General features: G+C 38.5%; 1 protein-coding gene across 3 annotated transcripts in view; it reads right to left on the bottom strand.

Annotated features, from left to right (window-relative positions):
• Positions 1–12,258, bottom strand: part of Plce1 (phospholipase C, epsilon 1) — a 269,999-nt gene that overhangs the window by 69,982 nt on the left and 187,759 nt on the right. For all 3 annotated transcript variants that reach the window (XM_005407528.2, XM_013506159.1, XM_013506160.1), the window contains exons 5-6: positions 8,829–9,087; positions 7,432–7,637 (exon numbers count right to left, since the gene is read on the bottom strand). In XM_005407528.2, the coding sequence (XP_005407585.2) occupies positions 7,432–7,637; positions 8,829–9,087 (465 nt within the window). The remainder of the gene's footprint in view (positions 1–7,431; positions 7,638–8,828; positions 9,088–12,258) is intronic.

Genomic DNA, 12,258 nt, shown 5'->3' with positions numbered 1-12,258 from the left:
GTATGAGCTCAAGGATACTTGGATAGGTTATAATTTAATACTACCTGATTTATTTTGTGCTGTGGCCATTGGAGGATGTTCCACAATGTGTGCCTCTGACATACTCCCATCATTGTGCTTTTTGTCTTTTTTCTTTAAAACTTCCTGACTTTTGGCACAAATTTTCCAGGCACATCTTATATACTTCCTGACTGGTCTTAGAAACAGCTATTTCTCCAAGGAATCTTGTTTCTTTTTAATGAAGAATGTTATTAGAAGCCAAGATCTGGGTGCAAATGTTTTATATTTTATGTGCTTTTTCCTCAGTGCTTAGGGATTAAGCCCAGGGCCTTGTGCATGCTGGGAAAATATGCACCTCAGAGCTACACCCTCACCTTTTTTTTTTTTTTTTTCTGAGACAAAGTCTCACTAAGTTGCCCAGGCTTGTCTTGAATGTGTGGCCTTACTGTCGCAAGTAGTAGTAGACATGCACCACCACACTTAGCATTATGTACTTCGCTTAATGTTACACTTCATAGTGAAAAAAGAAAATATTTCTTAGGTAACTAAAACTGCCTCTAAAACTACCCTTAGTGACAGTGGAAAACCAATGCTTGTGTTTACCTACACAACTGCTTTAAACTTCTACTATGGTGATAAAGAACATTCCCTCTGGAGCCATCCTGGGCTTACTGTTCAGCTCTACCACCTGTTAGCTGTGTGAACGGGTCAAAATATTTGAACTCTCTGAGCCTTAATTCACTTGTCTGTTCAATGGCAAAAAAGACAATGTGCTTATCTCAGGATGCCACGGTAAAGATCCAAAAGGCAAAACTTAGAAACCAGCACAGTGCCTGGCTTGGTAAAGTATACCACTGTAATTAAATGTAGGGAGACCAGAGTTTGTTTCTTCCATTTCTTCCTCACTTCCTCTTTTTGAAGCTAAATCAGCCTGGCTGTTCCCTCAGAAGGGGCTTTCTTCAGGTGCCACTTCTAAATTTTTCCTCTGGGACCATTTCTACATTCTTCATATCGTACTTTTCGTTGTTTTAACAGCAAAAAGGATTCAGTTGGTAAGTATTAGTTCTTATTAAAACACCATATATGTTAATTTAGACATAGAATTTCTGATTTTAATTTAGCAAGACAAACACTATTTCCTAGATTACATTTAAATTAAGTTCTGAGAGAAATCAAGCAGTTTCCAGTGAAAAATTAGAGGCATTATGAAAAAGAGCATCTGGATAGAAAAATCACATGGCTTTCCTGGAGCTTGTTTCTGTCTCTCAGAGATGATATAAGCTGGGAGCAAGGGGACACTGTCACTTCAATTTTAGAGTATAAAAAGAACTAATGCCAGATGGTAATAATTCTATTAAAAAGCATTCTTCCAGGGACTAATTTCCAAAATAAAACTGACAATTGTTTGTAATAAAATAAGTTTATTTCAAGCAGGAAACTACTAAGCTTTGGTCTCTTAGTTGACAGAATGAATTTTGTGCAGTTCTGTGCCTGATTCTCTTAGCAGAGAATTTTCTGTGGGTTTACAAAAAAGAATAAAGTGGAATATTAAGAGTTATTTAGGAATCAAATAATGTTAACCAGAGATCAAAGATGTGGTCAGCCAGCAAAGAAACTACCTTGTCACACTGAGGTATTTTCCCTTAGGGAGAAGACCACAAAGTGAAAATAGAAGGAAGGTTTTTACCCTATCCATGAAGAGCTTCTACAGCATCCTTCAGTTAGAAGCCGTAAGTTGACAACTAGATATTTTTCTAATATTTCCTGATGAAATATTATATTAGCTGTGAAGGGCTATTCATCAACCTGGTTATATATTTTCTTTGTAAGAATTTATTACTTTTGATGAATTTAACATGATTATTTGAACATGAATCACCAAGTGATAAATGTGCCTAAAATTAATGCTTTAAAATAGAAGAAAATTATCATTTCCAAATGATTTGCTACAGCTGTTCCCTGTAATAAAAATCTAATGTTTCAAAAAACTCTCCTCTGGAAAATTCTTGCTTTTAATTAACATAGCACCATTTTCAACTACTAGCAGTTTCTAAATTATATCTGGGCAGTGTGTAGACTTTGGAGCCAGCTTGACTGAATTTAAATCCTAGCTCTGCCAGCTGGTGAACTCTTAAGTAAAATAAAAATGATGCAAAGACTATAATTTAATATATGTAAAGTACTTAGGATAGTTTTTTTTAAAAGTAGACAGTAAAATTAGCATAATAAATATTGCCATTATTATTATTATCTGAATTGTGTTCAGAAAATCAGTACTACAGAACAAAACCATGCACACAAACTGGGGAGAAACTTCAAAAGAAAAGACAAACTGTGATGGGGGAAAGGGGAAAGAAAGAGAGGGAAAAAGAAAAAAATGTATTTATATATAAGATAGTTAAATTAATTATACAGCTAGTTTCTCTTAATTCATTGAAAAGAAAGGTTTGTGCTAATATTGTTTGCATGCCTACATCTTGTACTCTGAATAACTATTATGAAGACAATATGCAATGTATTAATTATTGTAACTCTCCCATTAACCTGTTTTGAAATGGTTATTTGTTTTTCTCTTTAAAAAACCAAAAACCACTCATACAAACACTGCTTCTCTGACAAACTGGTATCCTGTTTCAAGCTGTGACAGTGAGAAATAAACCAAGACATGATAAAAAATATGGTTAATGTTTACATTCTTAAAAAATGTATTATAGTATAGTATAATAGTACTATTATACTAGTATAATAGTATACTATTATACTATTATACTAGTATACAGCATTCAGAAGAATGCTTAGTACTAGTATACAGCATTCTCTGCTAAGAGAATATTATACTATTATACTAATAGTATACTATTATAGTATACTATTATAGTATATTATAATAGTATTATAGTATAATACTATTATAGTACTATACTATAATACTATTATAATATACTATTATAGTATACTATAATACTAGTATAGTATACTATTATAGTATACTATAATAGTATACTATAATATAGTATATTGTAGTATACTATAATACAATACTACAATACTATAATACAATGACATATTTCCATTAATCCCCATCAAAATAATTTGTCTCACTTTGAACACACTTATCTTGCCACTTTCTGAAACTGTTCTGGAAGTCTTCTTTCATGAGTGTCTTTAGTTGCACTGTCATAGCTGCCTTGATGTCCTGAATCAGTTCAAAATATTTACCTTTTATGGTCACTTTGGCACCAAGAAAGAGCTGGAAGTTGCATGATGTTACACTATATGCATTAGGTGGGTTAGGACATGCTGTAATGTTTTCACTTGACAGAATCTGAAGTGGCAAGGGCATGCAACTCCAATGCGTGATCCATGATTTATGGTACACTTGAAAACACAACTTTTGGTACACTTATGGTACACTTCTCTCAAACACAACTTTTCACATGCTGCTACTAAGGTTCAATATAGTGCTTTTCATACTGAATATCCCTGTCTTTCCATTGGCTAGCCCTCAGCAGATATTTTATGTACATCCAACACACCTTCATAAAGCAGATATTATGCAGATGGTAGGAAAATGGCTCTTTTTGTTACAAGCCACAGAAGCAGGACTGTGCTCAGGTTTTGGCTAACAGGATGGCATGAGAGAGATAGAGGGTTCCTGGCATCTGCAGCAAAGCTAGGAAGGGGTACCATGTTAAGGAACTGGCTGAACTGTAGCGGTCTGCTGTCCATGAAGGATATTATGAGGTAGGTATTTGGAAGACTGGGACTTATTTACATCATCCTCCTTTGGAAGATAAATGTTTAATTTCCTATCATTTTATTGTATTGTACATCCATGTGGATGCCTGTGTGCAGGTATAGTTAATCCTGGGAACAAGATCTTTTCTCAGATACTGTACTCCACTTTCTAATATTCAACTCTCTTATTTTTTATCCCCGTAGGGGTTAGATTATTTTCCAGGCAAGTCTCTAAGGTAGTTTGGGTGGGGAGGGCACAAAACACAGATCTCTCCAGTAAGTAAGGAGAGCAAAACTGAGGGGGTGCCCCTGTAGCGGTCACTACTGTGAAGGATGCCTACACCTCTTCTCTCCACATCTTAATATTATTACTTTCCATTTGCCAACAATGGGCCATCAGACAGCTCTTATCTCTATGACTTAAACATACATAGGCACAGTTTATTTATTCTTTGTGCTCATAAATTTTAAAAGGTTACTATAAATGAGCTTTATAGGCTATATCAAATATTGCTGGAATATTTTAGAATTCAGGTGTTCCTAATCCACAAGAAAACACATGAAGATAAACTGAAGCTTAGGCCCTCTCCAGTGAAAAGAAAGGCCTTAACTACTCCAGAACACAGGGCCTGGGCCTGCCCTGCAGTCGAGCGCATGTCCCGGCCCTGCTATTTACTGTAAGGCCAATGATTTCCTTTCTCTTGGCACCACTTCCTCATCTGTGCAGAGGTTAGGTAAGTTTACCTTAAGATCCCATTCACACTTTGCAACAGTTTCAACTCTATTCCTTTCCTGCTGAGCTCTTGCACTTTTTAAGCTCACTTTTCTGGGGTTTCTGTGAGTGTTTCCAGCAGGTTTCCTGGCAGGAGTAGCTGACAGTTTTCTGAAGAATCATAAGAGTACCGCGCAGGCTGAGTGAACCAAAGGACTCTGAGATTGTCTTTTTATTTTAAATTTTTCATTTTTTTGTAGCACTGGGGGACTGAGTCCAGGGTCTTTGCACTGAGCTACATCTTCAGCTCCCTTTTTGTTTTTTTATTGTGAGATGGAGTCTTGTTAAGTTGCTCAAGCTGGGCTTGAAACTACAATTTTCCTACCTCAGGTTCTCATCAGAATGCTGAGATCTCAAGTGTATACTGCCACACCCCACCATCCTTTCTTTGCTGTAATTTTCCCAGAGTTGGTGGTTACCACATGATCAGAGGCAGGAGGTTATTGTTTATGGAGCTTTGTTTCCACCAGATCAACAAAGCCCCATTCCGCGGGTCTTCAAGATTTATTTGTCATTTTGCCACACACAACCCTGAACTGGACACTTTAATGTGGGGCTCTGAACCAGGACAAGATTCCTAAACCCGGGCAGAGGGTTATGGAAACAGTGCTTGCCTATCTGGGGTTTCAGTGAATTCTATTAAACACCCCTTCAGCCTCTCATATGCGTTCAGAGGTTCCTTTCAGAGTGGCAGTTACTTGGGGTGAGTGTCAAAGGTCTCTAACCGAGTATTTCAACATGACTTCATAGGCTTTGTAAAACAAACATTTACATTTCTGTGTTTTACCCCCCTCTACGAGTGCCTACAAGAGGGTCTGGAACATGAACAAGGTAAAAGAATAGTCTTAGGATACAGATGACAAAATGATTAGAGGAAGAGGACAAAGGAATAAGCACAAAATTGGAAATAAAAATTTAATGAGAGTGATACAATGACTGGAGAAATCTATCACTTGGAGGACCTCAGGGAAAAGGAGAGGAAGGTGAAAAGAAAGTTCAGAGTCTAGGTCTCTGGAAGTCAGTCAAAGGTGGCATTCCTGAAGGTATCTGATATCTTTACATAACACACACAGCCACAATAGACACCTGGCCCCACATGAAGGTTGGTATTAAAAATGTCATTTGCAATTCATTATGTTATCTATTCATAGATGATATGTCCTTAATAGTAGGGTTTAGGTAATATTAAGAATTTCAGCCAGATCTGAAATAGAAGGAAAGACATATGTCTCCCAAGCATTTGTTTGATTTTTAAATTTTATTTTTTGATTTTTCTTATAAATATTGTGAAATCTGTAATGAATTGAGGTTCCTTTTTCCCTTTGAGTACTAAGAATCTCAGAACAAAATTTAGTTCCTCTACAGACTATATATTTTAGTCCCTCTACACGGTCTACATGTTTATGTTTTTCCTTACTCTTATTCTCCTTTTCCTTAATATCCTCAATTTATTCATGTTTATTCTTAAATACATCTATAAATCTTTTGGGGAAGGAGAGAGATATATGCATAGATACCTATATAGAGAGGTGGGTATATAGGATAGATACAGATTAATAACTTAAATGGCTATGAGATGCTTCCTGTATACATATATTTCTTGTAGAAGGCCTACTTTCTAAGTATAGATTGCCACTAATGTCACCAATCAGTTAGTGAGAAAACATTCAAATATTCTGATTTGAGATAAACTTAAATGACAACAAAATAACTGGTGGCAGATATTGCTGAGATATGCGAACATTAGGCCTCAGACACTATGGTAAGGACAATCACAGTTACTCTTTAATTCTACTGTGAGGGACTGAACTAGGAAGTGAGGTGGAAGAAAGCCCAAAGGCTTTGGAGAAATCTGAAATTTAGGTTTCCTTAAAACATGATAGCATTAGGGATTCATACCCAGGATGTTTATTTCTGTATTTATAATGAATTCTAAGGATCTAGCACAACTCCAAAGAAATCATTTTATAAAAATACTGCTGTCTTTCCCAGTGTAGTATACACACACATACACACACGTACACAAACCAGAAAAAGCTTTGCAAAACAAACAACATTGTCTTACAAACACACAAATACACGTATAAGGACCCCAAGACAACTGCAGTATCTGACTCATGTGCTGACTACAAACAAAACCTTTTACAGGTAAAAATACCCAAAACAGTAAGTAGACCTAATGATTTGGGTGGCTCGAAAGGATCCCTACTCCACTCTCCAGGCAAGGTTCTGCCATTTGAGGTTAGGCCTGAAGAAAGGCCAGGGAGCTCCAAGTCCAGTGATTTTCTCCTTTTACTCAGCTGTGGGTAAGCACGCCTGGCTAGACCGCTACAGCTGCTGACAGCTTTAGGACACCTGAACAGCTGCAAAGCCTCAGGTCTGCCGTATTAGCAGGGCTAACTTTAACACATCACAGAACACAGCAGTGTTTCTCAAAGTGAGATCCTTGTACCTCATGACTTTAACTCACCCAGAAGTTGAATGGAGCTGCTGGAACACTGATTTCTGGGTATCCTCCCAGACCTACAATATCAGAGGCCAGTCCATCACCCCAGGGATTAATAAAAATATGAAACCAATAAAAGATCATGGTTCTAACCCTGAGATTTAATTTGTTGAAGTTTTAGAAATGGGAGGATGTGTGTTTTTAAAGAACAAGTATCCAACTAGTACATACAATTTTTATGTATCAGTTAAAAGTAATTTTAAAAAATAATAAATCATATCTTCTTTTAAAAAAGAGATAACAGATGGCATGGTTAAATTGTGAGCAGGAATTTTAGAGAAAAGAACCAAAAAAAAAAAAAAAATCCTAACTCAGAGTTGGTAAGGTTTGAATGCAAAGAAGCATGGCTTAAAGACAAAGATGTTAGTAAACAGGAAGAAGTGTGGGTTCTCCCTTTCCACTTTGTCAAACTTACGGCCATCGGGTTTTATCCTTCAGGGAATTTTTCCTAGAGCTGTCCCCTTCACTGGGGCTGTCCTCCTCCTCTGCCTCCAGACTTCGACTGCAGCTCCTGATGATCTGAAAGATGCTGTTGACAGTGGATTCTTTCTCTGAATTCTTTAAGCCATTTTGTCCTACTCGTAGCAAGAAATTATCTTGTCCACTGTAATCTGCTACAAACTACAGAAAAATATACGGAGAAATTGCTATTGCAACTTAATATGTCTGCATAACCCACTTGGCTAGGAAAACAAAATCATAAAAGCAATAAATAACAAGCATCTGCGCCTATTTTATTGGAAAGAAAACAAGAATCTCCAGGAAAAACATTTTTTCACTTCACCACATGAAATAGCAAAACTTACACTTGTTTTCACTGAAATAATTTTAGTCCTCTAGGAATCAACACTGCACTTAGAATTTAAACACAAAGAAGCAGTATTATTTCAGGACTCCCTAGGGAAAAGTTTAGCTACTTTGCAGGGGAAGAGCAGAGTTATTTTATTTCTGTAGTGAGACTAGAGAAAAATCCTGATAAAAGTATCCTATCCTAAGAAACAAGATGGAATGACTGGAGCCCAGTGAAAACATTAAGAAAGGTAACTTTCGCTCTGTTGCCCTTACGTGCTACAGTGAGACCGCGGCTTCTGGGTAGTTTTTAAGCTTCTTGGTGGAACTCCTTTTTTCTTGATGTGAGGAGTCCTGTGTGGGTAAAGCTTGAAAAACTTCATTTAAGCTTTCTCTTTCATTTCTTGTACTTTTATTCCAGCTGCTAAGTCCAAGACATGATAGCCAGTGGTGCTGTACTTGTCTGGGACTCAAATCTTCCAGTTATCAGGTGATGCCTATGTTCTAGGGTCCTTCTCACTATTGTGACTACACGCTTTGCTGGCCTTTCTCACACATGCACACATACAGCATGCATGCATTTGGACAAGGCACTGGTGTCCACAGTATCTTCCCACAAGCCAGGAGAAGGCAGTGTTGACCCTGCCCTGCCCTATTATTTCTGCCATTGATTTGAGAAAATTAACATTCTCAGTTGACTTTCTTTGTTTCCTTGCACATAGGCATTCTCACCAAGTAAGAAAAACTGTGTTTTTAAAATAAAAACAAGAAAACAACATCCCTTCTACCTGTACTTACACAGGGTCACGTTAAACCTAACATACCAATGCTGAGCCTCAAACAGTGCTAGTTGGCACTTTCCTTCAGAACTTTTAGGAAGCTTCCTGCTACCCAGAAGCAACATAACAAGGATTACGCTAGACTCAGTAAGAGATCTCTCATCTCCTTCACGAGTTACAGCAGAGCCTGAAGGGCAGGTGGAAACATGGCTCCTCAGAGCCTGCTGACTGCAAAAGGCCTCACCTCTAAGGTCTCTTCTTGCGAATTGTACCGTGGGCAAAGCTTCATGAGGCCAGAGGCTCCATCCAGCGCTTCACAGAGCTCCTTTAGAAACACCCCACAGAATGGAACCACCCTGCAGCCAGGGATGTGCAGGGCGCGGGTTACCACCTTCTGGTACTCCAAGGAGGACTCGTGCTGAGCCATGGCGTCCTTCAGGCTCCTCATGGTCTCAATGTCAGACTGGTCCATGAACTGCCACATCTTTAGAACTTTTCTAGACCTGTTGCAAGAACACAAGATTGTTTTAGGCTGAAGGAGAAGTAATACAGCTCTCAGTAAATAGCTTAAATTCCACACATATGCATTCTGATTATCTTCTAAATGTTTTTACTTGTTAATAGTTACTTAGGATTTCTACATACCCCCCAAATAATAGTGTCTCTGTACACTGAAACTCAAATTAAATAGGACAGAGACAAACAAACATATGCAGATGGGAGGAGATAACTGTGGAAGCTGGACACTCAGTACAGGTTTGCGCTTTCCTGGCAGCTTTAGCCAAAAGGGAAATGGTGGATAATAACAATTTGTGTAAATATTCATGGAGAACTGCCTGCAGAAAACCTGGTCCATCCATTCCTCTTGAAGTCCCTCAGTGATATATATACAGCTTGGTGTTTTGGCTTCTTTGGAGAGCTGCTTTTTATTGACTCGAGCTTTGACATTAAGCCATCAGCCATTTGGGGAAAGCTTGTCTTAAAGTACCATTTGTATATTAGGGTGTTAAATGGAACTTTTCCTATTTTAAAGCTGCTGCTAACACCACCAGGTAATGCTGCACTCGCCCTAAGGTGAGGCGTCACGCTGACGCCGCTGTGCGCCGGAACAGCTCAGCCGTCAGTGCTCTCGCACCCAGCTTTGGCCCACACCGAGGAGCTGGACTTGAATAGACAGGTAGGGAAAATTTCACTGGAGAAATGTGGAAGGGCTCTTGCAGAAGGTGGATAATCGCCTAAGCACAGAGGCTTCAAGTGAACTCCACGAAGACCCTGACCCCTGGCCCAGTACGCGACTCTCGACTCTCTCTTGTCAAGAGGAGATGGTGGTTGCAGCTGCCTGATGGCAAAGGGGGAGCTTCTGGCAGACGTGTCCTGCATTTGCAGAGCTGGAAGGGCAGAGTGCTGGTGGCTCCTGTGAGTCGGGAGAGAACACTGGAAGGAGGTAGGGCTGCGCTGTATTGAAAGTCTCACCTGCCAAGTAAGGCGACCCTAGCAGAAAGAGACTGGGAGGGAAGACTTCTAAAGCTACAGCCTAGGGACAGAGGACTGAGTGGGTGCCTGGAGCGTGTACTGGCAGATAACGGTGTTGTGGGAAGCCCCTGTAGGATAAGGTAGGGGGAGCAGTCAGAGGGAGAGACTAGGAGACACTAAAACCACCCGCATCAGCTTGTGAGCGCAGCAAGGGCAGAGCATAATTGCCCCCGCACCGTAGGGATCTTTTCCTGCCTCCATCCCTTTCCCTCCTGCCTCCCTGCCTCCCCAACCCACTCTTCTCCCCTCCTCTGTGTTTATCTTCAGAGACCCCTACCTCACTGTAAGAGAAAGGTTGGGCTAAGAAGTGTGGAAAAAGTGAGACACTATAAACTGAGAGATTGAAATTTTGACTTACATCAGACTGGATTAAAAATCACTATGGGATCTACGAGGCATTGAAAGGACATAAAGAAATACAACATAATAAACACCCATGTGACTGCCCCTCAGTTTAAAACAGTCCAACACCAACAATATGGATGAGGATGAGTGGATGCCTCGAAGAGCACAGACGCTGCCCTTCCTCCTGCCCAGAGGGGCCCCACTGGAACTCTGGTGTTCTCTTTCCCTTATAATTCATTATACTTTTCCAACACAGGCACATATTACTAAGTAAGTTATAGAATTGTAGGCAACCTGCTTTTTAAAAATATACCCTTATGTTTCTGAAATTCATTCACATTCATAAGTGTGGCAAAGAGACTGTTAATTAAACTCAGGAATGATTGGAAAAGGCACAGAACCGCCCTGTGTACAATCAGGGTCGGGAGGAAGAGCCAGTTGGACAGGTTTGAAATAGAGCAGTTGGAAAAATAATATTGTTTTCTGATTTCATGCCACTAAGTCCAGTTTATCCTACAACCAGATTCTTATAAAGCGGTGACAATCCCCACGCCCCAGTAAAATGAAGGTATAAATAAGCTAAGCAAATGAATGACTGAGACATGGGTCTCATTATTTATTAGCCTCTCTTTTGTGTAGGTAATGGAGTCAGAAGGGTACACTTGGGGGTACAAGACAAACTTCAGCAAAGATGAGTTAACTTTTCTTAGATTGAGAATTGGCCTACTTTAAAACTTTACGGTTATGAAGGTACCAGATGCTCATTATACAAACTAAAAACTCAAAAACAACAGCAAAACCCCCAACCGAACAAAAAACAAAACACAAACTAAAAATATAGAGAAATCACCCACAATTCTACATATATGGACCACAGTGTATTTCTTTCTAGCATAACTTAAATATCTGGATCTATCTGGGTGTATAAATATTGCTAAGGTTATTAGGTATAAACAGCTTTGTTCCCAGATAGTATTAGTGCTTGTATGTCATCTATTTTCTAACAATATGAAGTTTTTCATAAACATCTTTTTTTTTCCTTTTTAAATTTTGAGACAGGGTCTTACTAAGTTTTTGAGGCTAGACTTGAACTCACAATCCTCTTGTCTCAGGCTTCCAAGTAGCTAGGATTACAGATGTGTGATATTGTGCAGGATTAAACATCAATTCTGACAGCTAAATAGTATTCTACTAACTGGATTTGTCAAATTTTTCCTTTAATTATTTTCCTATTGTTTGTTTGTAGTTATTTTAAGTTGACAGCACAACTGAGTCAATACCTTTGATTATAAATTTTTGAACTCCTAATTTTTCTTTAAAAGAGCCAACAATTAATTAGAGGAAGCAAAATGTACAATGTTTATAGAAAAACAAAAGGTCATTTAATAATGATGTTCCTTCTTCCCACCTAATTGCTTAAGCAAAATAAAAAAATGAAAAACCTCTAGTAATCACGATAGAGTTAAATATCCAAACACTGTAAAGCCTAAAAGCACAAGTACAAACTCTATCTCCACAATCCATCAACAGAACATCTGCAATTCATCTGTTTATGTTGTTCCAACTAAAGAGTTAATTACACACTCATCCACCTAATCTTTGATAAAGGGGCCAAACAAACTCACTGGAAAAACGGTAGCCTCTTTTTTTTTTTTATTTTAAAGAATAAAAGAAGGATAACATAATAATAGGGGGGACTTAGCAAATTACAGACAAAATGGTAGGAAATTATCAATGGTTATCGTTTTACGTATTATTATCTACAAAATAGTTTCTCAGGAAAACAAATAGACAAA

The sequence above is a fragment of the Chinchilla lanigera genome, unplaced genomic scaffold (assembly GCF_000276665.1).
Source record: "Chinchilla lanigera isolate Chin_1 unplaced genomic scaffold, ChiLan1.0 scaffold00106, whole genome shotgun sequence".
Classification (NCBI taxonomy): Eukaryota; Metazoa; Chordata; class Mammalia; order Rodentia; family Chinchillidae; genus Chinchilla; species Chinchilla lanigera.
This window is presented reverse-complemented; position numbering and strand designations above follow the sequence as displayed.